At 42.2% G+C, this 27,760-nt stretch overlaps 2 protein-coding genes across 22 annotated transcripts in view; one reads left to right on the top strand and one right to left on the bottom strand.

Moving 5' to 3' along the window:
• Positions 1 to 24,857, top strand: part of TP53BP1 (tumor protein p53 binding protein 1) — a 99,200-nt gene extending 74,343 nt beyond the window's left edge. For 9 of the 18 annotated variants that reach the window (XM_024232798.3, XM_063716603.1, XM_063716601.1 and 6 more), the window contains 11 exons: positions 2,658 to 2,810; positions 8,702 to 8,973; positions 9,653 to 9,802; positions 10,081 to 10,511; positions 14,384 to 14,575; positions 14,992 to 15,207; positions 17,470 to 17,685; positions 21,060 to 21,154; positions 21,704 to 21,903; positions 22,708 to 22,853; positions 23,216 to 23,572. In XM_024232798.3, the coding sequence (XP_024088566.2) occupies positions 2,658 to 2,810; positions 8,702 to 8,973; positions 9,653 to 9,802; positions 10,081 to 10,511; positions 14,384 to 14,575; positions 14,992 to 15,207; positions 17,470 to 17,685; positions 21,060 to 21,154; positions 21,704 to 21,903; positions 22,708 to 22,853; positions 23,216 to 23,403 (2,259 nt within the window). In that variant the 3' untranslated portion in view covers positions 23,404 to 23,572. Of the gene's footprint in view, positions 1 to 2,657; positions 2,811 to 8,701; positions 8,974 to 9,652; positions 9,803 to 10,080; positions 10,512 to 14,383; positions 14,576 to 14,991; positions 15,208 to 16,684; positions 17,440 to 17,469; positions 17,686 to 20,270; positions 20,437 to 21,059; positions 21,155 to 21,703; positions 21,904 to 22,707; positions 22,854 to 23,215; positions 23,573 to 24,733 lie in introns of those variants that run through there. The other 9 variants (XM_063716600.1, XM_054532696.2, XM_054532699.2 and 6 more) reach the window with 7 other exon arrangements.
• TUBGCP4 (tubulin gamma complex component 4) overlaps positions 21,026 to 27,760 on the bottom strand; it is a 39,249-nt gene continuing 32,514 nt past the window's right edge. For 2 of the 4 annotated variants that reach the window (XM_009249771.4, XM_002825372.6), the window contains exons 16-18: positions 26,988 to 27,104; positions 26,233 to 26,372; positions 21,026 to 25,570 (exon numbers count right to left, since the gene is read on the bottom strand). In XM_009249771.4, coding sequence (XP_009248046.1) covers positions 25,558 to 25,570; positions 26,233 to 26,372; positions 26,988 to 27,104 — 270 coding nt within the window. In that variant the 3' untranslated portion in view covers positions 21,026 to 25,557. The remainder of the gene's footprint in view (positions 25,571 to 26,232; positions 26,373 to 26,987; positions 27,105 to 27,760) is intronic. The other 2 variants (XM_009249772.4, XM_024232800.3) reach the window with 1 other exon arrangement.

The following is a 27,760-nucleotide window of genomic DNA, read 5'->3' as shown; positions in this document are numbered from 1 at the left end:
AGGTAAAAGGTCTTAATAAGGAAAGAAAAAAAATCATATGCTGAAGTTACTAAAATCTATGGTAAGAACAAATCTATCCATGAACTTGTGAACAGTATATTGTTATAGTTTATCTTATTATTAGTTATTAATCTCTTTCTGTGCCTGATTTATAAACATTATAGGTCTGTATGTATAGGAAGAAACATAGTGTATAGAGTTTGATATTATCTCCAGTTTCAGGCATCCACTGGGGGTCTTGGCACATATCTCCCTCAGATAAAGGAGATATTGTAGTGGTCAAATTGCCTTTTCAGTTGCTGTGGTAGATTATCTTCATTTGGGATCTACTTAGGAAATCTTCGTTATTGATGTACCTCTCATTCTGATTGTCCAAGTTGTTTGTTTTGTAAAAATAAAATACAGTTCTTATTTATTGAACACCTATGGCACATATGGGATATGAGCATTGTGTTCAAGACAATGATATATTTTATATTATGCAGATTTTACCATTCTAAAAATATATAGATGGTGTATAGAATAACAGAAATTGAAATTGGTGTGCCATCTTTTGAAGAGAGGTTAGCAAATGAGAAAGGCTGTATGCAAGTTTTCCAGGTGTCAGTGCTTTTTAAAAATCCCCTTCAGTGTAGATAGGACATAGGCTAGTGCTGGTGGAAAAGCATAGGCAGCCTACTTTGACACTCCTGAAATTTTCATTTATATGTCAAAAAGGATGCGGAACCAGGTGGAAGGGAAAGTGTGGTTTTATTTTCATTTTGTTTCCTTCCCTTAATGGTGGTAAGATCATCAATTTATTTATTTTACAGACACCTCTTTTCAGAAGAGTATTTGAAGTGAGTAAGCATAGTTTTCTTTTTATCTGCCCTCTTTACCTTTTCTCCTTATTCTCTCAGACACGCTTAAGTGTCTGTCTTGAAGTGATCATTCGTATGGCTGTTGTAATTGGAAGAATACAGGGAAGCTTCTTGGCTGCATTTCAGGAATATGTAAAGCACTGAAATCTTTTAGACTGACTTTCTCTTTAGTGGGGAATAGTCTGATTGTGTGTGCAGGCAGGAAGTTCAGGCTGTCATAGTTCTCATGCATGGGTACCCTGATGATTGAGGTAGGACAGACCTGTGCTTTAACCATTAATGAGACAGAGTTGTGGCTGTGTAGAAGTATGTAGAAGTATTTTAAATAATTGGATGAGTAGCGTTTCATGCCTTCGATATTATTTATAACTATTCACATAATTTACATATTTCCATTTTAGTAAATATTTCACCTCTGCCAGTTTCCAAGTTGGAATTGGAGTGGGGATTATTCGGATAAATTACTGAAAGCTTTTGGTAAATTACTACCACATGTCAGGAAAAAAATGCAGAATTACCATTATTGCATTTGTATATGTAATTCTTTTTAAAGACTTGGCTACTTTGATACTGAATGCTGAAAGTAAAATCAGCCTACCATGGGGAGACAAGGTGAGAGACAAAAGTGTGCATTTTCTTTTCAGAATTATGGAGCCAGTGGGGTGTAGGAGGGAGGATAAAGATGTGAAAAAATGTGATATAGTTGTTATTAGAAAACATGCATTTTTTCAGAAATACAGGACTGAAATTCTAGCACATTTTATTAGCCACAGGCAGGTCCTAGGTAATAAAGGCCAAAAGTCTTTAACTAATGATTAGAGGTGGTAAATAGGGCTTTAAGATCTAATTTGCTAAGAAGTTATCTTTTAAAAATTATCCAGATCTGAGTAAAGTATGAACTTGGGCTGTCTGTAAATAGAAAATTATGAGCAAGAAATAATGAAGCTGGATGCTATATTAGTTAACTCAGTTATTCTTTTGAATAGCATCCTGAATTTTCCAGCAGTTATTTGTCTAGTATAGTACCTGGCACTCTTAAGTTATTCGATAAATATTTGCTTAATGTTTTTTGAATGAAAGAAGCTCAATCCCCGTAAGTAATATTATTTAATAGTTATCATAAAAAGTAGGGTCTTATTTAGCCCTACATTATTCTTGTAGTAGAACTAGATATAAAATCTTAATTTGCTAATTTTTCCATTTCTGGACACTAGCTCAACTCTTTAGTCATAATCTGTTCTTTGGAATAGATGAAATATTTTATATTTAATTCTAGGAGAGATCAATGTATATTGTTTTAGGTAATAAACTGTGGTTTTCACTTTAATACAGGAAAAACAGATAAACTGAGATTAACAGATACATCATTCTGGTTTTATATAAAGAACTAAAGAGTGCCTTCCTTTTATCTAAAGAGCTATTGCAAATGTAAACTTGTTTACTAATTTGCAAGATAGCATCAGAATTAGAAGAAATACGGTTTGAAAATAATAAACTTTTAGGGGTCAAAGGTTCACCTAAATGTCCGTAAATATAAGTACTAGATGTAATGATTTTGATTTAGACAAGAATAGGTCATTTTATTAGGTCATGCTCATACAAACTTCTCTTAGCCTCTGGCTATACAACTGATCCATCCCTGGTCTTACCTATAGGTGGATAAAACAAAACAGTTGGAAGATTCTGTCACACTAGATTCATGGAACCTCTAAATAGTTCTCATCATGAAGCATAAGTTTTGTGATTTTGACAGCTTGCAGTGAGACCTGTGCTTGTGTTCTGTATCTTCTGTCACAGGGAGAAGAAGAGTTTGATATGCCTCAGCCTCCACATGGCCATGTCTTACATCGTCACATGAGAACAATCCGGGAAGTACGCACACTTGTCACTCGTGTCATTACAGATGTGTATTATGTGGATGGAACAGAAGTAGAAAGAAAAGTAACTGAGGTAATACATACTCTGAGTCTGTGTGGCAAATTTCTTTTTTTTTTTCTCGAGACAGGGTCTTACTTTGTTACCTAGGCTGGAATGCAGTGGTGTGATTTTGTTTCACTGCAGCCTCTGCTTCCCAGGCTCAAGTGATCCTTCTGCCTCAGCCTCCCTTGTAGTTGGTTCTACAGGCATGAACCACCAAGCCTGGCTAATTTTGTTTATTTTTTGGAGGGACAAGGTCCCACTGTGTTGCTCAGGCTGATCTTGAACTCCTAGGCTTAAGTGATCCTTCTGCTTTGGCCTCCCAAAGTGCTGGGATTACAGGCATGAGCCATTGTCCCCAACCCCACATTTCTTTCTATAGAAAAATTCTCTTTACTCTCTACCCCATCCCCCTTTCCGGTGCAACACTTTGTTTTTCTTCATCTTTTTATTACCAGAGATAGAAGAACAGGGTTAGAAATTAGACTTCCTGCTTTCTAAAGCTTTCCCCAACCATAGGGTTGCTGTTTGACCATTGGTTAGTTATTTAATGAATCTCATCATGCTTTCCTTTTCTGTAAAGAACAGATTGATAAATCTCTCTCATGTATAAAGATTGTATGTATTATTTTAAATCCTTAGAAACTCAAATGAAGTTTAGAACACTCTGTTTCAAAGTACCTGTGTTTTCTCACATATTTTCATGTCTACTCATTCTGTTCTTTATTTGTCACTATCTGTGTGTGATCATAGACCTGTTGGTAAGAAATGCACCTTTATTTTTTAGTGGGATTCGTTATAGACTCATTACAAATGTCAACTCAGTATTGGCATTTAGTGACTATTTGTTATCTTGAATGGCATAATATGCTGACTTTGTTTACATCTAATAATGAGAGAGATTAGACAGATTTTCTAGAATTAAAGATCTGGGACCTTTGTTGGTATATGTTAAGATCTGGGAACCATTTTATTGGTTGGTAAGAGGCACAGCTATTTTCTTTCTTTTTTTTTTTTTTTGAGATGGAGTCTTGCTCTGTTGCCCAGGCTAGAGTGCAGTGGCGCGATCTCAGCTCACTGCAACCTCCACCTTCTGGGTTCAAGCAATTTTCCTGGCTCAGCCTCCCAAGTCGCTGGGATTGCAGGCACCCGCCACCGCGCCTGGCTAATTTTTTTTTTTTTTGTATTTTTAGTAGAGACGGGGTTTCACCATCTTGGCCAGGCTGGTCTTGAACTCCTGACCTTGTGCTGTATCTGCCTCGGCCTCCCAAAGTGCTGGGATCGGAGGCGTGAGCCACTGCGCCCGGCAAGGCACAACTATTTTCTTCCTTTACCCAGATACTTTCCTTTAATTCTATCTGCTGGCCATGTAGGAGGTTGTACTCAGGGAGAGTTAAACTCTAGTATATAGTTTTATTAAATAGAACATATTATTGCTATTGTTCAGTGGGCTATTGTGGCCCTCATGTCAGATAACATTTGATGTTAGTTTGAGGAATTGTTGTTTGTTTGTTTTACTATCCACAGATTATTCAGATTTCATTGGTTTTACAGGCACTCATTGAGAAATTGTTTTTTATTCCTTTTTTTTTTGACACAGTCTCACTCTGTTGCCCAGGTTGGAGTGCAGTGGCCCGATCTTGGCCTTCTGGAACCTCTGTCTCCTGGGTTCAAGTGATTCTCCTGCCTCAGCCTCCTGAGTAGCTGGGATTATAGGTGTGTGCCACCATGCCCAGCTAATTTTTGTATTTGTAGTAGAGATGGGATTTCACCATGTTGGCCAGGCTGGTCTCGAACTCCTGATCTCAAGTGATCTGCCTTGGCCTCCCAAAGTGCTGGGATTACAGGCGTGAACCACCGCGCCCGGCCTGTTTTTTATTCTTTGTGTATACCAAATACCAGAAATAATTCTTTTAAAATACTGCTTTATCTTCATTTTAAAAATGTTTTGTTTTGTTTTTTGAGATGGAGTCTCGCTCTTTGGCCCAGGCCGGAGTGCAGTGGCGCTACCTCGGCTCACTGCAAGCTCCACCTCCTGGGTTCACGCCATTCTCCTGCCTCAGCCTCCCGAGTAGCTGGGACTACAGGTGCCCGCCACCGCGCCCGGCTAATTTTTTGTATTTTTAGTAGAGACGGGGTTTCACCGTGTTAGCCAGGATGGTCTTAATCTCCTGACCTCGTGATCCGCCCGCCCCAGCCTCCCGATTAAAAATGTTTTAAAAAGATTTTTGTTCGTGGAACTTCTTTCATGTTACTACTATTTTGGAGAAATCATGAAAAGCAGTTTGCTGTCATGAAAATTTTTGTAACTGTTGTAGTCCATATTAAACTCTGTGCCTAGTACACTACATTAAGTGTTAAACACATTACTTCATTTCTTAAAATATATTTTTTATTTTTATGTTTGGAGACAGGGTCTCGCTCTTGTGCCCAGGCTGGAGTGCAGTGGTACGATCACGGCTCACTGCAGCCTTGACCTCCTGGCTCAAGGGAGCCTCCCACCTCGGCCTCCTGAGTAGCTGGGACCATAGGCACACACCACCACACCTGCTAATTTTTGTATCTTTTGTAGAGATGGGGTTTCACTGTGTTGCCCAGACTGGTCTTGAGCTCTGTTCTCAAGCGATCTTCCTGCCTTGGCCTCCCAAGGCAATTGGATTACAGGCATGAGCTACTGTGCTGCTAGGCCCATTTAGTATTTTATATGGTGCTTTCTAAAGTGTATTTCTGGAAACAGCAGGCCTCTTAGACAGTTTGATGGAGGGAAAAGGTTCCATGGTCCTGAGAAACATGAAACGCTCTCTTAGTCTGTTTTCTGTTGCTATATTTAAACACCTGAGACTGGATAATTTATAAATAAAAGAAATTTATTTCTTAGTCTAGGAGGCTGGGAAGTCCAAGGTCAAGGGGCTACATCTGGTGAGGGCCTTCTTGCTGGAGGGGACTCTGAAGAGTCCTAAGGCAACACGGGGTATCACATTGCCAGGGGCCTTACAAAAGAGAACCAAATTAGTTTTTATAACAGACCCACTCTCGTGATAACTAACCCACTCCTGTGATAACTCATTAATCCGTTAGCTCGTAATTCTGTTAATCCATGAATGGACTAATCCATTCATGAGGGCAGAGCCCTTATGACTCAATCACCTCTTAAAGGTCTTACTTCTTGATACTGTTACATTGGGTATTAAATTTCAACATGTGTTTTGGAGGGGCAGACGTTCAAACCATAGCATGCCATTAATCCCTGTCCCCACTAACATGAAAATTCACATATTACCATATTAAAAGTTCTAAGAAGTCCTCTAGTAAGGATACCTATTTTATTCTGTTTAATCCAGCACTTCCCAAACTTATTTGACCATTAGCATTTTTTAAAGTAATACCTGTTTTTTCCCTATGGAAGATAGTTTGGGAAGCACTACCATACTTAAATAATGATAGTGACTAGCATTTATTGAGCACATACTATGTGCCAGGCATTATTCTATGCACTTTAGTGAATTATTTAATTCTTACAACTATTCTGTGATAGATCCAGTTATTATTCTCATTTTGCAGGTGTGGAAACAGAAGTGTATCAAGTTAAAATAGGCCACTGAGAATGATGACAGAAGTAGGGATGGGGAAGGTAGAGAGGCTATGAAGCTAAGGTCTTCATGCATGAGAGAGGGTGATTTGGAGAATGTTAGTGGATAACAACTAGGGAAGGGGTGAAGATAGTTTTAAGAAAATGGCAAATAGTGGTTTTGAAGGAGAGGAGGTGGGGAAATAGAAATGGTCTGTAAATGACAATGGGGAGCAAGGAGGTATCTCATCTCAAAATTCTTGAATGGAGGTTTGGCTGAAAGACACCAGTCTCTGCTAGAAAGAGCTGTAGGACATGTGAGATGCACTGGGGATATCTAGGATTCATTCATTGAAGGCAGAGAAATGGAGGGAAGATCACAGATTGTTTTGGATCTGTTGAATTTCAGGTGTTTGTGGTAAATCCAAGGGGAAGACTAGTAGAAATTTGTATAAGCTGAGTCATCATTGTATTCTTGGTAGATAGGTAAGGATGAGTGTGGTGAGACTGACCAGGGAAAGCATGTGAGAGTGAGAAAAGAAATAAAAACAGAGTCCTGGGAAATACCGATTTTAAAGGAACACACAGAGAAAGAGGAACCCGAAGAAGCATAAATAGAAGTAGCCAAAAAGGTAGACTGAAAGAAAAAGTACTTTTATGGATTTTAAAGGAGGAGAGATTTTCAAAAAAGGAGGGATCAGAGATAATTATTTAATCATTTTATAGTATTATCTAAATGTATATGTATGTGTGTCATTATATACTATCTCCCCATGGGGATTTTTTTTTTTTTTTTTGAGGTGGAGTCTCACTCTGTTGTCCAGGCTGGAGTGCAGTGGCACAATCTTAGCTCACTGCAAGCTCCATCTCCCAGGTTCACAAGTGATTCTCCTGCCTCAGCTTTTTGAGTACCTGGGAGTACAGGAGTGCGCCACCATGCCCGGCTATTTTTTTTGTATTGTGTTAGTAGAGACAGGGTTTCACCATGATGGCCAGACTGGTCTTGAACTCCTGACCTCAAGTGATCCACCTGCCTCTGCCTCCCAAAGTGCTGGGATTACAGGCGTGAGCCACCATGCCTGGCCTCCTAAAAGGAATTCTAAACTCTTTGAGGGAAGGATCTATCTTATACATTTCCATATCCTCTCTGGCAATTAACATAATATTGCGTGAACATTCTAGACTATGAAGGTAGATGTGTCATACTCATGCTATAATTTCTCTATGCTGTGCCCATAGTGAACGTTGCTGATTGGTCTTAGAATCTTTTCCCACTAAGTCTGGGATTTAGCCTCCGGAAGCCTTCTTAAAACTGAGCACCAGGCAACTACTACCAGTTTATCAAAGTAGGCATCCGAGATAAAGCCAGTTTGACTTTCTTGTAGTCTATAGATACTTAAAACCTTTTTGTCCTTCATTTTTCCAAATGGTAATACTATTTTAGCCTTTTGTTGTTGTTGTTGTTGTTGTTGTTGTTGTTGTTGAGAACAGGGTCTCATGCTATCGCCTAGGCTGGAGTACAGTGGCATGATCCCGGCTCACTGCAGCCTTGACTTCCAAGCTCAAGTGATCCTCCCACCTCAGCCTCCCAAGTAGCTGGGACTACAGGTGTGCACTCCCACGCCTGGCTAATAGTTTTATTTTCATATGGAGAGCTCTTCTCACTATGTTGCCTAGGGTGGTCTCAAGCTCCTGGACTCAAGCAATACTTCTGCCTTGGCCTCCCAAAGTGCTGGGATTACAGGCGTGAGCCACCACACCTGACCCCTTTTAGCCTATTTTTGCATATACTTTTCTATTGCCTTGATCAGTTATTGAAAGGTAATGTAAAATAACTAATGTCAAAACATGTAATGCTGTCCACTGTTAATGAAGTACCTAGAAGGGCTCCTGACCACTCATTTTCTCCTCTCACCTGCCTACCTCCTTCCCTGTCTTCTCTCAGATAAGAATTTACCTCTGTCTTCTGGGTTAGAATCTTTGCTGGTAGCCAGAGGTTGTGAACTTATCCAATAAAAAGATAAACTCTTTCTTACCAATATAGTACCATCTTTATTTTATATTTTATTGAGATACAATATAGTCCCATTAGAATGAACAATTCTTCTCAGAATCACCTGGGGGAGAAAAAAAAAAAAGAACAGATCCTAAATGTTCAGTTCAGTGGCTTTTGAAAATTTTATGTAACCACTACTCAAAACAGATACAGAACATTCCCATTATTCCAGAAAGTCTCCTGATTCTCACCTTTTTGAATTAAATTTTGTGCCATCTGTAGGTTTTTCCAACCATCATATTAGTTAGCATTGTGTTATTATGGCATCTTTTATCTTCTGTATCTATTTTTTCCTTGCAGGAGACTGAAGAGCCAATTGTAGAGTGTCAGGAGTGTGAAACTGAAGTTTCCCCTTCACAGACTGGGGGCTCCTCAGGTGACCTGGGGGATATCAGCTCCTTCTCCTCCAAGGCATCCAGCTTACACCGCACATCAAGTGGGACAAGTCTCTCAGCTATGCACAGCAGTGGAAGCTCAGGGAAAGGAGCCGGACCACTCAAAGGGAAAACCAGCGGGACAGAACCCGCAGATTTTGCCTTACCCAGCTCCCGAGGAGGCCCAGGAAAACTGAGGTGCAGACAGGGTCTCCAGAGAGAGAGAGCCACAGCAGGGGCAGGGTTGCTGACATTTTAATATCACAGGAAAAGGGGAGTAATGGGAAATCCCCCATCCTCCATTAAAGATAAATCAACTTCCCCTCCTCACTATTTGCCCTCTTCCTGTTTTGGGTTTGCATGGGAAGTAGGGTGGAGCCCTGTGGCAGGTAGACTTCATTGGCAAAGCAGCCCCTGAGAAAATGTAGGTAACGGGAGGGGACTTTCGGGAATTTATCATCTGGTGGGCACATGCTTCTACCACAGCCTTTATATGATTTAGTTGGGAGTACAGGAAGTTTAGGATAGTAGCCCCAACTTAATGCATCCCCTAGCTTTTTGTTATTCTTTGCAGGCGTCCAGAGCCTAAAGTAGAGGAGAAGGCATAGCAGAAATGGGGTGTGCTGTTTTTGCAGCAGCAGTAGGAAGCTTTGTCAGAGGGAATAGACTTACATGAAGGAGAATGTCCTTTACTTGTTATCCCACGCTCCCCACTCCCTGCATGAGATTTTGGTGGTGGGTGTGTGAACCAGCTTCCTGCTGCCCCAAAGGCTCAGCACATGTAGGCCTGTCATGTAGTCTGAGGGCCAAGGGGAGACTTTGTGAAGAAAAGATTCAGTAGCAGGTGCTATCAGACTAACTTGTCTTCATTCTCTAGCCCTAGAAAAGGGGTCAGTCAGACAGGGACGCCAGTGTGTGAGGAGGATGGTGATGCAGGCCTTGGCATCAGACAGGGAGGGAAGGCTCCAGTCACGCCTCGTGGGCGCGGGCGAAGGGGCCGCCCACCTTCTCGGACCACTGGAACCAGGTACCTGGGTAGTGTAAGATATACTTAGTCTGTTGTTCAGAAAACAAGGGAATGGAAGAGAGGGGAGTAGAGAGTTTATGGGGAGAAGAGGGGCCATACTGACTGGGGCGTGGGCGGGGATCAGAGTGAGGCCACAGAGAGACCAGGCTCATGCCTGTGATGGGGTTTTCAAAGAATGGGCTGAGGAGACCCGTGGACAAAGGAGTGGAAAAATTGGTAGATATGTACTTCTGTGTTCTTGTTCTCACCGGCTTCTCCTATCCCTTATCTCTCTTTAGAGAAGCAGCTGTGCCTGGCCCCTTGGGCATAGAGGACATTTCACCTAACTTGTCACCAGATGATAAATCCTTCAGCCGTGTCGTGCCCCGAGTGCCAGACTCCACCAGACGAACAGATGTGGGTGCTGGTGCTTTGCGTCGTAGTGACTCTCCAGAAATTCCTTTCCAGGCTGCTGCTGGCCCTTCTGATGGCTTAGATGCCTCCTCTCCAGGAAATAGCTTTGTAGGGCTCCGTGTTGTAGCCAAGTGGTCATCCAATGGCTACTTTTACTCTGGGAAAATCACACGAGATGTCGGAGCTGGGAAGTATAAATTGCTCTTTGATGATGGGTACGAATGTGATGTGTTGGGCAAAGACATTCTGTTATGTGACCCCATCCCGCTGGACACTGAAGTGACGGCCCTCTCGGAGGATGAGTATTTCAGTGCAGGTAATGAAAGAAGCAGAGTTTGTAGAGATTTTTTTGTGCCTTGGGGCAATAATACTCTGTTATGTTAGTAATTACCAAGACATTACTTGGTACTTTTCCAGTATCTCTAAAGTCAGAAATTTCATTCCTACAAAATTGGTTACTCTTGCCACTGACTTTTCTGTTTGTTCATTTGTTTTTGAATAAACTTATTTTGGAATATTTTAGATGATTTACAGAAAATTTGCGAAGTACAGAGTACTGCTAGTACAGAGAGTTCCTGTATACCCCTTATCCAGCTTTCCCTATTGTTGACATCTGGTGTTAACATGGGACGTTTGTCAAAACTAAAAATCCAACCTTTGTGTGTTACTATTCACAAAACTTTAGACTTTATTTGGATTTCACTAGCTTTTCCATCATGTCCTTTTTCTCTTCCAGCATCCAACATTGCATTTAGTCATCACATACCCTTTGGTCTGCTCTGATTTGCGGCAATTTCTCAGTCTTTTGTTTTTCATGACTTTGACAGTTTTGGGGAGTCCTGGTCAGGTATTTTGTAGAATGTCCCTCAATTCGGATTTGTCTAATATTTTCTCATTAGACTGGAGTTATGGGATGTTTTAAAAATAATGCCACATAGATGGCTGGGTGTGGTAGCTCATGCCTGTAATTCCAGCACTTTGGGAGGCCAAAGCAGGGGGATCACTTGAGGTCAGGAGTTTGAGACCAGCCTGAAACATAGTGAGACCCTGTCTCTCAAAAAAAAAAAACAAAACAAAAAAGGAACATAAATTAGCTGGGCATAGGGGCACATGCTTGTTGTCGTAGCTATTCAGGAGGATAAGGCAGGTGGATTGCTTAAGCTCAGGAGTTTGAGTCCGCAGTGAGCTATGATCATGACACTGCACTCCAGCCTGGGAAACAGAGTGAGACCCTGTCTCTTAAAAAAAATATGCCACAGAGGTGAAATGCCCTTCTCATGTTATCATATAAGGACCTGGGAAGGTTTGTGATGTATCCACATGACATCACTGATGCAGGATGTTAATCTTCATCACTGGTTAAGGTTGTATTTGCCAGATTTCTTCACTTTTTTTTGAGACAGTCTCACTCACTCTGTTCCCAGGCTAGAGTGCAGTGGCGCAATCTAGGCTCACTGCAACCTCTAGCTTCCGGGTACAAGTGATTCTCCTGCCTCAGTCTCCCGAGTAGCTAGGATTACAGGTGTGCCCCACCACACCTGGCTAATTTTTGTATTTTTAGTGGAGACGGCATTTCGCCATATTGGCCAGCTTGGTCTCAAACTCCTGAGCTCAGGTGATCTACCTGCCTTGGCCTCCCAAAATGCTGGGTTTGCAGGCATGAGCCACTGCGAGAGAGGGCCAGGCGGCCTTCTCCACTTTAAAGTTAGTGTTTTTCCCTTTCCATACTCTCTTCTTTTTTAAAGCTTAACTACCTACTTTGATTGGAACCCAGTAGGTGATATTGAGATATTTTTGCTTAGGGAGAAGTTTTTAGTGCTGTGTCTGTATGACTGCACATCTACCACTTATTCTCTGGTTTGAAGAACAGTGCCTTTTTATTTTTGAAGTAGGTAATATTGGTGATAGAGGTTTATGCTTGTGGTTATGCTTGTTGTTATTGTTTCATGTGCTAGTTCTTTGAATATATTGTCTCCTTTCTATGGAAATAATTTGAAGATACCTATTTGTGTTGAGTTTGTCATTTAAAAACATCTTTCTGAGGACTTTTTGAACATGGATTGGGATATAATGGGGAAAAATGGCTTTCTTTCTTTTTTTCTTTTTTTTTTTGAGACACAGTTTCACTCTGCCTCCTAGGCTGGAGTGCAGTGAGTGGCGTGATCTCGGCTCACTGCAACCTCTGCCTCCTGGGTTCAAGTGATTCTCGTGCCTCAGCCTCCCGAGTAGCTGGGATTACAGGCACGCACCACCACACCTGGCTAATTTTTTTGTGTGTTTTTCGTAGAGACGGGGTTTCGCCACATTGGCCAGGCTGGTCTCGAACTCCCAACCTCAACTTATCTGCCTGCCTCAGCCTCCCAAAGTGCTGGGATTACAGACGTGAGCCACCATGCCCAGCCAAAAAGTGAATTTTTTTTTTTTTTTTAAACAGAGCCTTGCTCTGTTGCCCAGGCTGGAGTGCAGTGGCACGATCTTGGCTCACTGCAACCTCCACCTCTGGTGTTCAAATGATTCTCCTGCCTCAGCCTCCCAAGTAGCTGGGATTACAGGTGCCTGCCACAACACCTGGTTAATCTTTGTATTTTTAGTAGAGACAGGGTTTTACCATCTTGGTCAGGCTGGTCTTGAATTCCTGACCTCAAGCCGTCCACCCGCCTCAGCCTCCCAAAGTGCTGGGATTACAGTAGTGAGCCACTGCTCCCAGCCGGAAAAATGGCTTTCTATTGGAGTCCATCCAGGCTTCTCTTGTATTTGGAATCCTCTGAGTAGTTGTTGTTTGCCCTTTGTTCATTATTAAATGGGCCACTTCACCTTCTAGTTCTGGATAACATTGTTAGCTATATATGGGATCAGTTGGGAATAGCACATGGATTGGGGTCTTTTATTGTGACTCATAGTTTGTATGTATCAAATGCATTCGTTCTTCTTTCAGGTGTAAAGCTACTCTTAGGGGTTCATATTTGGCCTTTTAAAGACAGAGTTCTGTAACGAGTGAACCGTGGCATCAAGGTGTGGGGATTCTGTGTCCCATTTCTTGAGGCTGTTTGCTCATGTCAACACTAGATTACTTCTAGTTCTAGTAGCTCTTCATTAGTGTGAAGTATATTGTTGGCCTTGGGCTTCTTTGTGTTTTTGAGGGAGTCTTTTTGACTTAGTTTGGGGATAGAGATTTAAGCTAGGAGATGAACAAGTAAGGGAAAAGGGAGTGATTCCACAGGATAGAGAACCAAGGCTTGCTTTCTCTGTATTATTTTCCTTGGGTGGGGTAGGCTCTGGGTTTCTTTTAGCTCTTCATTCAAGCATAGGCTAATGGGTGAGAAGAAATTGGACCCTTCTGTTTATAGGAATGAAAAAATATTCATAGTAATGCCTTGTTTTTGTATTGTATATGTGTGTGGGGGTGGGGGGGTATGTGTGTATCTATAGCTATAGTATGTGTGTGTGTTGTAAATTGTTTATTCATTGATAGGAAGAAGTGTTCTTTTTCACAGGCTTAGTAATGGGTCCTGCCTAAGATCACACAGCTTGGTGGCAGCAGAATTAGGCCTAGGCTCAGGTCTCCTGAATTCTAGCTTAGTTTCCTTTTACATCCCACATTTTGTTCCTTCTAACATAAAAGCCTTATCAGGTTTTGAATCAGAGCAGGAAAGTATATAATAGAGAGGAAGATTAGGTAGGAGAGGCAGGATCTGTTTTTTCCTTTCTTTGCTCTCTAATTTTGCTACACACACAGAGAGAAAACACACACATGCTGTCTCTCTTAGAATGATATCATTTTTCACCTACAGCTTAACTCAAGACTTACTACTCAGCCTCCCAGGGAACCAAGAAGGACAGGTTTAGAAGTTATAATGGAATTGTTAGGAAACCACATGCCATTTCACTTCATGGAAATCATTTGAACCACCAGCAATCCATAATGGCTGTCTTTGGGAAGCTTTATTTTATAACTAAAGGCTACCTTCTGTCAAGAAACTTTCCTTGTCCTAATCCCAGTGTAGTAGCTACATATATCCTAAGTGTTACTGTTTGGGATTGACAACTGGAATTTTGTTGAGTCCTAACTTCAGTCCACTGTTGGATCTCTAAATTCCCTAACTCAGGCCTGCTTTGCAGAGCCCTTGTGAGAGGGTGCTAAGGAGCCTAAGACAACAGCAAGCTGCTTTTATGCTTTCCGCCCCCCAGGAGTGGTGAAAGGACATAGGAAGGAGTCTGGGGAACTGTACTACAGCATTGAAAAAGAAGGCCAAAGAAAGTGGTATAAGCGAATGGCTGTCATCCTGTCCTTGGAGCAAGGAAACAGACTGAGAGAGCAGTATGGGCTTGGCCCCTATGAGGCAGTAACACCTCTCACAAAGGCAGCAGATATCAGCTTAGGTAAGACTTGCTTCCTGAACAGCTGCTTTTGGGCTCCTGTTCTGCTTACAGTGGGAGGAGGAGATTCTGGACCTGTCAATAATGTTTCCCTAACTTTTATTATTCCTATGTGTGGCTTCTCAGATGGTGATGAGCTGTCATTTTCTAGAGCTGCTGCCTTATCTGTTTCCTTCTTAGTACCAAACAGAAAGTCCTTAGGGTTTTTCTGGCCTCCTCAGTTCTATAGGGGACTAAACACATTTCAGTCATGGCAAAGACTAGATCAAAAAATATGGCCTTAAAAAGAAGCTGCTTGGCCTCATGGAAAGTGGGGGAAGGAACACTGTGGTATCTGAATCAGGGTCTGCCCAGCTTCTTGGAGTTCAGGGCCTCATACCATAGAGTTTGACCAACCTGTTTGGCTTATCCTGCCATAGACAATTTGGTGGAAGGGAAGCGGAAACGGCGCAGTAACGTCAGCTCCCCAGCCACCCCTGCTGCCTCCAGTAGCAGCAGCACAACCCCTACCCGAAAGATCACAGAAAGTCCTCGTGCCTCCATGGGAGTTCTCTCAGGCAAAAGAAAACTTATCACTTCTGAAGAGGAACGGTCCCCTGCCAAGCGAGGTCGCAAGTCTGCCACAGTAAAACCTGGTAAGTGCTCCTTTTTGCATCATTCTTCCTTCAGACCATGGCAGAATGCAGGGTCAGCTGCTGGATAAATGGAGCTTAATATGTGACAGTGGCCCTTCTGTCCTGCTATAAAGTCGGGGTCCTGCCCAAGCCCACAGGTGATATTCAGGGACAGCTCACTGTATCCCTCCTCCCCCATCCCCTACAGACTCTGTGCAGGTAGATAGCAAGGCCAGAATTAGCCAAGTGTGGTGGCGGGCACCTGTAATCCCAGCTACTGGGGAGGCTGAGGTGGGAGAATCGCTTGAACCCAGGAAGGCGGAGGTTGCAGTGAGCCGAAATTGCACCATTGCACTCCAGCCTGGGCAACAAGAGTGAAACTTGGTCTCCAGAAAAAAAAAAAGAAGGCCAGGACTTGATCACACCATTCTTTGACTACTATGTGGGTTCTAGGAGGGAAAGGAGAAGTATTTAAATGTAAGCAGATTCAAAATAGGTGTAATTTCTCTTTGCCTGTACCATCTTCTTCCTGGAAATTCTGCTCCCCTCTCTCTTGTGCTTGGGCCCTCTAGCTTTCTCAGACTTCCTATTGAAACATGGCTGGGCGTGGTGGCTCATGCCTGTAGTCCCAGCACTTTGGGAGGCCGAGGTTGGGGGATCACTTGAGGTCAGGAGTTCAAGACCAGCCTGGCCAATCTGGCAAAACCCCATCTCTACTAAAAATACAAAAAAATTAGCTATGAGTGGTGGCACATGCCTGTAGTCTCAGCTTCTTGGGAGGCTGAGGCAGTAGAATCACTTAAACCTGGGAGGCGGAGGTTGCAGTGAGCCGAGATGACGCCACGGCACTCCATCCTGGGTGACAGAGTGAGACTCCATCAAAAAAAAAAAAAAAGGTCATATTTCAGTGTGCTCTTCCCTCTCCCCATTATCCCCAAAACAACCCCTTTCCAGTCCCTAGCGTTCAATAATTGAGAAAGGAGTTCATTCCATCTGTTGTTCATTGAGTCCCTACTGTGACCCAGGTCCAGCTGCTATGGGTTCAGGAGATTACAGAGGTAAAATCAGTCTATTCCCTTTTGGAACTTTCTCAGGCTAGCAAACTGATGAAACTCCATTGATTGTTACATTGTCCTGGCACCAGAGCTCCTTTTGTTTCCTATGTATTTGAATTGTGTCATCTCCTTAGCTACCCAACTGCGGCTGTGTTTCAGGGTATTTAAAAACACTAGTTAATCTTTATTGAATATTTACTGTATGAGGCATAGCACTCAGTACTTCACACATAATACTTCACATATAATCCCTATGAAGTATAGGTGCTAGAATGAGTTTTCCAGTTGAAGACTTTGAGGCACAGAAAAGTTGGCTAACTTTCCCAAGATGACAAAGTAAGCCAGGATTCAAACTTTGGTGGTCTTCACTTCTAATTCCAGCCTCGTTCATATAACGTCATATTGCCTCTGAGACTGTTTTCTTGCTCCTGGTTTTATTTTAGGGAGGCATGCATGACCTGTCTGTCATCTTAGCCTCCTAATGAACCTACGATTCAGCTTCTCCAGGTCAGGTATCTGTTTTTTTTCTCAAGGACTTATTGGGGCACTCTTGGCATGGGTGTTCTGGCTGGCTGGTTCACTTACTTACCCAGGTGTTGAAAACTAATTCAGTTGAGGCAGGCTATTTTGATGTGGCACCATCTATGTGTAAAAAACACTTTATTACCAAGTATTCTCTGCACCATTCTGGTGAAGGTCAGTGATGGGGTGGGAGGATCTATCTACAAGGGGCATTTCTTGATAAGAAAAAAGTGTTGGGGTTTTTTTTTTTGTTTCCAAAGGCTGCTTCAAAATATCTCATACCCTGGGGGAAATCAGAGCACGGGACAGAGAAAGTGGGCTGAAGATTTCCAAACATTTTTCACTCTCACCTACTATTTCTTTGTATTAGAACCACCTCTTTCTTCAGATGACCTCAGAAGTATTTGGTGTGGCTATATGAAAACAATACTTCGTTAATTTTCATTTATGAAAACACTGTATACATTATCATGACTGTGTAAAATTTAAATATGTAAATTTCTCTTTGTTGTAAATTTTATCCTAGGCTGTCGGCCATTTAGAATGGTTGGCCATTGGAATGGTCTTTGGTTTCTGGCTCAGATAAGTTCATCAGGACAGTGCCTGCCCATCAGGTCATGCTTGGTGCTGGGGCCTTTTGGTGTTAAGGCTTTTGCTGAGGCAATGGTGTGTATCCCTCTGGTAACTGTGCCCCTGTCCTTCCCAGGTGCAGTGGGGGCAGGAGAGTTTGTGAGCCCCTGTGAGAGTGGAGACAACACCAGTGAACCCTCTGCCCTGGAAGAGCAGAGAGGGCCTTTGCCTCTCAACAAGACCTTGTTTCTGGGCTATGCATTCCTCCTTACCATGGCCACAACCAGTGACAAGTTGGCCAGCCGCTCCAAACTGCCAGATGGTCCTACAGGAAGCAGTGAGGAAGAGGAGGGTAAGGCCTTAGGAAGCCCTGGGAGCTCTGACACATAGGCACTTCTTTCTTTTCCAGTCACTTACGAGCTGGTGGTCCCCCTGTTGTATGTAGAGGAGGCAAGGCAAGTAGCAACTGGGATCTTGGTCATAGAAATTACTCTGTATCCTGCTTTTTAACAGTTTCTAGACTGTTTTCACAAAATTCCTCTCAGTGAGTGGTTCCTGAAAACAATCCTGTGAGGTAGATGGGAGATAGATCTTATCTATTTTATGGATGAGGAAACAAGTTTGGAGAGGTTAAAGGTTAAATAATTGTTTGTTTTTTTGTCCACAATAATGACAAACCTGGGACTAGAGCTCTGTCATTTTAGCCTACTGCAACCATCCAAGTCAATCAGGTCTGAATGCCCTGGCCATCTTCCCCATTTGTGTTCTATGGGCATCTGCTAGAGCAAACCCACGTGGAGGGTAAGGTTCATTCTCCTGAGGTCTAAGACTGGGACTGTGGGGTGCCTGGTTCCTCAGGGTGATTGCAAAGAAACAGCTTCTAGGCCTTTTCAACTCTTGTACCTCTCTTTAACCTTAAATTAAATCTGTACATTGCATTTATTTCTGTATTGTCTGTTAGTTTTTGAATGAAGGCTGCAGTGAGGAGAGGTCTGAAAAATGTGATCTAGGAGAGGGAATGAGCAGATATAAATGTATACACTGTAAATAAGTGACTGACAGCAGTATCTAAATGTGTCTGTAAAGGCTAAAGGTCCAGATGGAATGATGTTATACAAGTTAGAGTTCTGACTAATGTCTTGGAAGAGGGAATTGAATTAGGCAACATGGTTGTCATAATTTGCACCACTGGACATCAGTGAGGGTTGGCATTTCAGGTGTGTGGATGACTCTTTCCTAATTAACCAAAACTGTATCTCACCGACTGCAGCCATGTGTAGATATGTACAAGGACATGGAAGGGATGATCAGGGACAGGCTTTGGTTTGGGAGAGTTGGGCTGTGGGAGTGAGTAGATGTGGTGTGGTGGGATTTCAGGGTTAAATGTTTGCAGCACCTAGCTTGTCAAACAATCAGGTAGGCACAGTGGGAATAAGGTATTTGAAGAGTTTCCTGAACAGGAAAATTGGGAGTCTTTTGAGGATTCTGCATAGAGGCGTGTCATGGCATCGAAACAGTGGTCACGGTCATGGGTTTTTTTTCCCCTTTTACAATATTGCTGGACTCGAAACCAGGACTTCACAAGGCAGCTCTATAGATGTTTCGTTTGTTGCTTGGTTCAGCATAGTCAAGAAAGCTGACTGGTATGAGATGCAGGCTGTCCAGTTTCATTAAAATCCGTGTGCCTGTGTGAGATGTAATAAACTCTACTCATAAAAATAAAATGAGGCATTTGGACAGTGTTTTTGAAGGGATCTCCAGGTTTCTGATAGAAAGTGTGGTTATGGTGAATGTGTCTTTATGTTGGTGCCTTCATCCTTGGGCACAGCCCAACAGTACCAGAATCCTTGATATTTTCAGTGTATGAGAATGCTTGGGGGTTTCTCAATCTCAAGAAGGCGGAAGACATCTAATACTAAAACAGTCCTCTGCGGAATTATAGTTTTTAAGAAGCTGTTTGGTAGATGTTACAGATAAATAGGAATTCTTAGACACCAACTTATAACAGGAGCTCAGTAAAATATTTAAATCCATCTTATGAGATATATTTATTAATAAGTTTGATACCTAATCTTGTTGGGTGGCACACCATCAGAGATCCTTCAGACACAGGGATTGACCCTGGAGTTGGGTTTATTTAGTACCTTCATACTTGATTTAGATGGCAGGATTAACAACCTATTCATTTTAGCATCTGGCTGGGCAGGGCACTCATACCTCAAAAATGAAGAAATTGGAACCCAGACTATTTGAGAAAAATTAGAGAAACACACTGCCTAGACAGGGTAATACTTCATTAGACAAATTAAGGAAATATAATTAGGGATTAAAATCTAAATAGACCAGTCCTGGATTAAGCAGACATAAAGTAGAAGTCTTGAGAAAAATACAGGACTGTAAGGGGTGTCGGCAGTGACTCAGCAGTAGAATCTTGGTGCTGAAGATTGTGACATGCTATATTGAGATAGCGAAAGGGTGCTATGACAAAGCTGAGAAATAGCCCTGCTGTATTCTGAGTTTCTTATAACCATTTAGAGTTTCTGTTTTGGGATTTCAATTTGAGAAGAATGTGGAGAATGCTGAATCAAGAAAAGAGCAATAAAAGTGAATAGGTTGGCTAGTCAGAACTAAGTGGAGATGGAGACCCCTGACCTGGGGCCTCAGCACTGCCTGAGCTGCTCCAGCAGGCAACGAGGGCACTGAAGGGGGAGCCGTCACAAGGGATCTGCTCTAAGTTTTACTACTGGGTGTGAAGGGGAAGGGGAGTGGTACTGGCATTGAACCTTATGCATTGGATTGGGTTGGGTTTTAAAATTTGTGATAAAAATTTCAGTTAATTAGAACTTAATTTCCCAAAACTCCTAATTAACTAAAATCTCTAATGTCTTGCTTTTTTTTTTTTTTTTTAAATGTGTTATTTGTATATGAGAGGAGCAGATGACAAGAAAACAAGCTCAAATTAGATATTTGGTCAAAAGGAGCAATTTCTAATTGCCTAGGGTCATTACAGCTTCAGCCTCATCTCTCATATCTTCTACTTCACCCTCAAGACTAGAGCAGTCATTGGTGTTCAGTGTCCTGAGGTACTTCAAGATCATCAAAGGTAGATAGTTTTCAATAAAAAGGTTGAAACAGGATTTTCTAACCTTCACTTAATCAGTTAAAATTTTAAAACCATATTTCATTGAGCATTCTGGTTTATTAAAGTTTTAGTGTACAAGGGGGTAAAAAGGCTGATGCAGTGGGAATATGAAGAGTTTATTATAAACCCTTCATATATAAAGTGTTCATCAGCTATTCATCTCCACAGAAGGCAGAACTAGAGGAAATGGGGTTTAGTTTTCAACAGGAAAGATTTAGGATAGACACAAAGGGAACTTCCTGATGGTAAGGGTTATTCAAGTTGGAATATGTCACTGTGGGAAATGATTGTGTTCCCATCCCTATCAACAGTCCGGTGCAGGAACCTTTGATGTTTTTAGGTCTAGGACCTACCTCCAGTCCTCATCTTCCCATTCCCTCCTACTCTTGTCCCTTCTTTTGGCAGCATATTAAAGGCCTCAAGACAGATCTCTTTCTGACCCATGGGGAAGCCCTTGGCCTGTCTTTGGGGACACACTGCTGTGGATAGCTGGGGAGTGGAAAAGGGGGCAGTTAAGAAGGAGGCATAAGGTAGCAAATAAGAAAACCACTCAGTAATTATTATCTATATTTTTTTTAATACAGAATTTTTAGAAATTCCTCCTTTCAACAAGCAGTATACAGAATCCCAGCTTCGAGCAGGAGCTGGCTATATCCTTGAAGATTTCAATGAAGCCCAGGTGAGGAGTTTCTTTGTGTAACCTAATATAGTGGCAATGATAAGAGCCAACTTGCTGTGTGAGAAGAGGCCTGGGAGGGGTTGGGGAACCTGGATAAAGTAGCCAGAGATTTCAGGAACTGAGAAACTGCCAGAATGTTTTTGCATGAAATAGAATTTTTGTTGTGTATAGGGAAGAGAAGGTAGGACCTTGGGTTAGTTAATGGCTATGGTTCTGTTGCTGGGACAAAAGATTGATATTTATGTTTAGTAGTAGAAACCCCTATTAGGGTTGCTGATTTTTAGCCTCAAAGGCTGAGTTCATAGGTCTTGGTTGTCCGTTGAGGATTTAGGTCCTCAGTATGCTGCAGGTGAGGCAGAGAGAACATCTATGGAAATCACTTGGGCCTTCCAGTGAGAAGAGTGGCCTTGGGCAGAAGGATAGACTAAATCACATTTTGGGTAGTAGTTGGGAGTCTTCAGATCTGTTCTTCATGGCTCATTATGGCTGCTGCTTAGGAGCTTTCCACAGAAGTCACCAAACCCATTGGCTCTGCTTCTTTTCTTCCAGTGTAACACCGCTTACCAGTGTCTTCTAATTGCGGATCAGCATTGTCGAACCCGGAAGTACTTCCTGTGCCTTGCCAGTGGGATTCCTTGTGTGTCTCATGTCTGGGTCCATGATAGTTGCCATGCCAACCAGCTCCAGAACTACCGTAATTATCTGTTGCCAGCTGGGTACAGCCTTGAGGAACAGAGAATTCTGGACTGGTAAGTATTTGAAGCCCATCCAGAATTGTATAGACAGGAAGACAGCAAGCTTTGGAGGGAAGAGAATCTAGGTGAGAGAGTAAAGCTTTCTAGAAATTGGAATGTCTGTAGGATAAATTTGAGTGGGTTTGAAATGACTTCAGGAGTTTTTCTTGTTTATTTCCATAGGTTACATTGGCTAGGAACCTTTTGCAAATGTGTGAAGATTTGTATATAGGTTCAATATTCTCAACCTGTAAAGTTAGAGAACTAAGTTTTAAGCAAGCATTAAAAATATATAGGCTCAGGAGCATGATTTGGATTATTCTCAGCCCCAGAACAAACATGGAAATCAGAAAGCCAGGAATGCAAGGAATACAGGTCATTCATAGAAAGAAGAGAAGGGGGACCCTAATATAGGGCTAGTTTTTTGAGATGAAGTCTTGCTCTGTCACCTAGGCTGGAGTACAGTAGCACAGTGACGACTTACTGCAGCCTCAACCTCCCAGGCTGAAGTGATCCTCCTACCTCAGCCTCCCAAGGTGCTGGGACTACAGGCACTTGCCCCTATACCCAGCTAATTTTTTTGTTATTTTTTGTAGAGATGGGGGTCTCACCATATTGCCCAGGCTGGTCTCGAACTCCCGGGCCCAAGAGATCCAACCACGACAGCCTCCCAAAGTGCTGGGATTACAGGCTTGAGACACTATGCCTGATGGGGCACTTATTTTTGAAAGCATTCAGATGTACATGAGTCCCTTTGCAGAAAGGCAGTTTGTTGGATATTACTTGTCCTGCTAAGGTCCTTTCCTGTCTCCTTCATAGGCAACCACGTGAAAATCCTTTCCAGAATCTGAAGGTACTCTTGGTATCAGACCAACAGCAGAACTTCCTGGAGCTCTGGTCTGAGATCCTCATGACTGGTGGGGCAGCCTCTGTGAAGCAGCACCATTCAAGTGCCCATAACAAAGGTACCTGAAAGAGTGTGTGTGTATCTTTGTTCCAGGGATCTCCTTAGACCTGTAGGTGTTAGGCCTTGTGGTCCAAGGCTCAGGCCTAATAGGTTGACCGTATCCATGTTTCTTAGAGAAGACTCACCTTCAAGAGGTGAGTCAACATAAGTGAAGCACTGGACGTATATTTGTTAAATATTTCTATAAGGTCAGCACATAGTGATTATAACTCTGCTTTTGGTCATGATCAGTAGCAGTGTGTTTGACATAATAGGGCTTTGGTTTGTGCAGAGTGGGATGTATTGGTTAGAATCAAATCTTTGTAATGGAAGGCTAAGTTGAGTGTCCTTTCCTTCTTCACTTTCCCTTGCTCCTTGCAGATATTGCTTTAGGGGTATTTGATGTGGTGGTGACGGACCCCTCGTGCCCAGCCTCGGTGCTGAAGTGTGCTGAAGCATTGCAGCTGCCTGTGGTGTCACAAGAGTGGGTGATCCAGTGCCTCATTGTTGGGGAGAGAATTGGATTCAAGCAGCATCCAAAATATAAACATGATTATGTTTCTCACTAAAGATACTTGGTCTTACTGGTTTTATTCCCTGCTATCGTGGAGATTGTGTTTTAACCAGGTTTTAAATGTGTCTTGTGTGTAACTGGATTCCTTGCATGGATCTTGTATATAGTTTTATTTGCTGAACTTTTATGATAAAATAAATGTTGAATCTCTTTGGTTGTAGTAACTGGGATTTCTTCATCTGTTTCTTTGAGCTTAATCTCAGAACAAATGACAAGACATAGTACTTTCTCTTGAGTCTTTCAACAGGCTTATTCACTTTCAGAGGACAGCTAGCCAAGGAAATTGAAAAGTTAAGAGTGAACTTTATTCTGTGGCACCACCCAGGGTGTCTAAAATGCTATGCTTGCAGACACTCAGTTTAAAGTAGGTAAAGGCCCAGATTAACAGTTGTGCCAAAAGTTGAGTGGAACTGGGCACAGCTCTGTTTCCTGACAGTTAGTTAAAGACCTCATGCTCTCTCTCTGAGCTGAGATCACAGCTGACCTGTGGGTATTCCCCCACTCTTAGAACTAAAGGGAGACGAAAGGACCAACTGCCATGAAGGGACAGTGACCATAAGCTTGATGGAATGACCTTCCGTAAGATAAACATGAGAAGCACAAGTGAGAACACCTGGAAATGTTACATGTTCTAGTCAAAGACCCAATATTATTATTATTATTGTCACAATGGCTGGAAGCAGTTCCTTCCCTTCGTCTGGCATCACTGATCCCTGCATGGCTTCTCATTCTCTAAAGCAGGGGTCAACAAGTTTTTTTTTCTGTAAAGGGCCAAAGAGTAAATATTTCAGGCTTTGTGGGCCATTTGATCCATCACAACTACTCACCTTTGCTGTGAGGGCATGAAAGCAACCATAGACAATGAGTAAACAAATGGGCATGGCTATGTTTCAGTAAAACTGTATTTACAAAAACAGCAGACAGCAGGCCATAGTTTGCCAGCTCCTGCTCTAGAGACAGCAGTGGAAAGGTGATCTTCAGTTGATAATAGCAGGGAATAAGGTTGTCAGAGCTTCCCAGTGTGTGTAGAAGATGTAGTGATGAAGACCAGATTTAGTGACTATAACCTGATGCCAGAACACTGCATTCTTTTTCAGTTTGGAGGGCGTTGTTCAATGAATATTTCTTTTTACTCACACTGACATGAATATTGATTACCAGTGATGGCTGGGCCATATTAAGGTAACTTCAACCCCTATGGTTTGTGTAAGATGGGTAATTGGGCCTGCAGTCTTCAGTATTTAAAAATCTAACAACTTGATCTCAATTTTTTCTTAAGGACCTTTTTCTTGGAGAATAATACTTTTTTTTTTTTTTTTTTTGAGATGGAATTTCGCTCTTGTTGCCCAGGCTGGAATGCAATGGCAATGGCACGATCTCAGCTCACCGCAACGTCTGCTTCCCAGGTTCAAGCAATTCTCCTGTCTCAGCCTCCTGAGTAGCTGGGATTACAGGCACCCACCACCACACCTGGCTACTTTTTGTATTTTTAGTAGATTCGGGGTTTCATCATGTTGGTCAGGCTGGCCTCAAACTCTTGACTTCAGGTGATCCGCCCGCCTCGGCCTCCCAAAGTGCTGGGATTACAGGTGTGAGCCACCATGCACGGCCTAAGAAATACTTTAAGTATATTTTCATTAGCTAGAATTGCCCAATCTGTGTAGGTATAAATTACTTGGTATAGGGAGAGAGAAAGCCTATCTTACCTGTTGCTTTCTTACTTGGTGGTAACATCCAGCAGTTAGCCTATTTATAAACATAATTACTTTTTCACATATGAACCATAAGATATTTAACTTTCTGCTCTATATTGTTTACTGCTGTATCTCCCACAGCTTGAACAGTACCAAGGCACGTAGTAGGTGCTCAATAAATGACTATTGACTAAATGAACATATCCAACAAATGTTCTCAATGTAAAGGATCAGAGATGGCACATGTTCTCCTTGATGGGACAGACCCTTCCACATGGGAATGATGGGAAGGAATTGTACTCCTGGATGTTCAGTAACTGCTTCTAGGAGAAAAGGTAGAGTCCTATCACTAAGCCGCAGATACTTATTTGTGTGTGGCTAGAATGGGATGTTTTGAATCTTCTGTTACAACCTTGGGAACGTGGCTGTTATTTCACTTTATGAGCCAGAAATTTTCACATCCCGAAACTACAAAAGAGAAAAAAGAGCCTTATTAAGTATCATGCTTTCCCAAGACTACCTTCAAAGAAATATGAATCAGGACAACCTGTGATCTAAATAATGTCATCTTAAAACTGAAGAGTTTCTTTTGACTCTTCTGCCACAATAGCTTAGAAAAAAATCTGCTTGCAGATATTTTAGAGAGAAAGGACAATAAAGTGATTTTCTGAATGGGAATGACAGACCTCTGAGAAGCCAGCTACCACTGAATCTTATTATCAGTTTTTTTTAAAGTTTAGAGTTAGAAGGGGTGGTCCCCTCCTTTCATAGATGCGGAAGCTAGGGAACAGCAAGGTGGGGTGCCCACAGCTGCACAGCTAGTTCATATCAGAATTGGGAGTGGAAGGCACACTGCCTCCCAGCATAGCAATACATAACCTAGCAAAGGACTTAACACCTATCTCACTGTCAGGTTTTTTAGTATTTTATGATGATGATGACTTCTACTAGAAAATAACCTTCATTACAATTATTAAAGATGGTCACACCTCTGTCTCTAAGCCTTACTTATAAAATGAGGGTATTTGGACTATATGATGGCTAAAGTCTTCTTCCAGTTCTAGAATTCTACAACTCATTAAAAAGCCACCTAAAAAGAGTCTACTGAGTTACCCAAGGGTTGCTCCTACCTGCCCAGAGTTCCACCAGCCTGGGTATAGTATTTGTTATAATCTAGTCGTAACAGTAGTTGAGCCAAATCTGAGTTGATCTGATGATTCCGAACACTGGAGAGAATCTTGAATAGGAGGGAAGACTGGCGGCTAAAGCCCTGCAGAGAGAAGGACTCAGCTGTCATTCCACTTCAGCTCACCAACTCTCCATATGGAGGATGGGGGCGGAGGGAGGAGTTTCTTGGAAAAGCCTTGTTCAAAATTCTACAGAACCACCTGGCCTTCCCACATTCCTATTTCTGTTAGTTCCTAAAATGACTTGTACCAAATCCATACATGCATGACTTCCTAAGAAAGTACTCTTTCATCAGTAGGAATTTAGTAGCTGGTTTCCAGTTAATGTATTTTGTCAAGTACTGGGGTTGGGGAGAACCCATTTTGATTACAAGCAGATAATTATCTCAGTGAGATGGGGGGTTAGTCCAAGGAAGTAAGGAGGGGTAGGATGTGAGGAAGTTAGAACAAAGCCAATGCTTATTTGATGGGCTGAATAAACTGTTCAGGACTGAACTATTTCTGAGCACTGTGAGGTGGCACAGTAATTACCTGCTTCAAAATCAACTGATACCAACATTTTTATCTTTGTATCTTATTTCTGTACATGTGTGTATTGAGGAAATGCTTTACTGACTCAGAGGAAAGACCATGAATTCTCCATTGGCAAAACCACCTCTGTCCTTTCGGCAAGGCTGCATACTTCCAGGCAAACGCACCTTCACAAGAATGCTCAGCTGGGCGGCTCCACGCTCATCCAGTGGGCCTAGGTTCTGACTGACCAGCGAACAAAAACTGTGACAGAGATCTAGGATTTCATTCAGGCAGTGAAACACCTACCCGGGAAACAGAGTTGGCATTAGGAAAGGAAGGAAGGTACGTCCATGAAATTAAAGTTTTGGGAGAACAGTCTAATTAATAGCTGATCTAATAGCTGACCTCCCAAATCTGAGAGGATAGACACTGCCACTTGCAAGGCCTGCCAGCCCCTCAGACATACAAAATGTGTAAAACAAATGCATCCTTTCCTGGCTAAGCGAGTATTACTCTCTTAGCCCTGCACCAAACCTCCAATCTAGCCACATTTAACTCTTCATTTCTTAGACCCGCAGAGTGTGCTCCTGCCTCTGAGCTGTGAGTGTTGTTCCCTTTGCCCGGGATGCTCTTGTTTTTAATACCAGTTCAAGTCCCACTCTCTCAGTGAAGCACTCCCTTCCCCACTATAGCCTTTAGTGAACCCTCGTTTCTTGCTTATTATCTGTACTGTTGTCCACTTGGCAATTGTTCAGGCCTCTGTGTTGTTACTGATTTTTGTATGTATATATATATATGTCTTGTTTTTCCAACTAGATTGTGAGCTCCTTAAGGGCAGAGCCATGAATTATACCTCTTTGTATCCCCAGTGCCTTGCATACAGTAAGCACTCAATAAATATTTAATGATGATGACCTGCTCTGATATTCTGCTTTTCCCTATGGATACATCTATGCCA

This window comes from Pongo abelii, chromosome 16 (assembly GCF_028885655.2).
Source record: "Pongo abelii isolate AG06213 chromosome 16, NHGRI_mPonAbe1-v2.0_pri, whole genome shotgun sequence".
NCBI classification, from domain to species: domain Eukaryota; kingdom Metazoa; phylum Chordata; class Mammalia; order Primates; family Hominidae; genus Pongo; species Pongo abelii.
The sequence above is the reverse complement of the archived record's forward strand: the minus strand, read 5'-3'. Positions and strand labels throughout refer to the sequence as shown.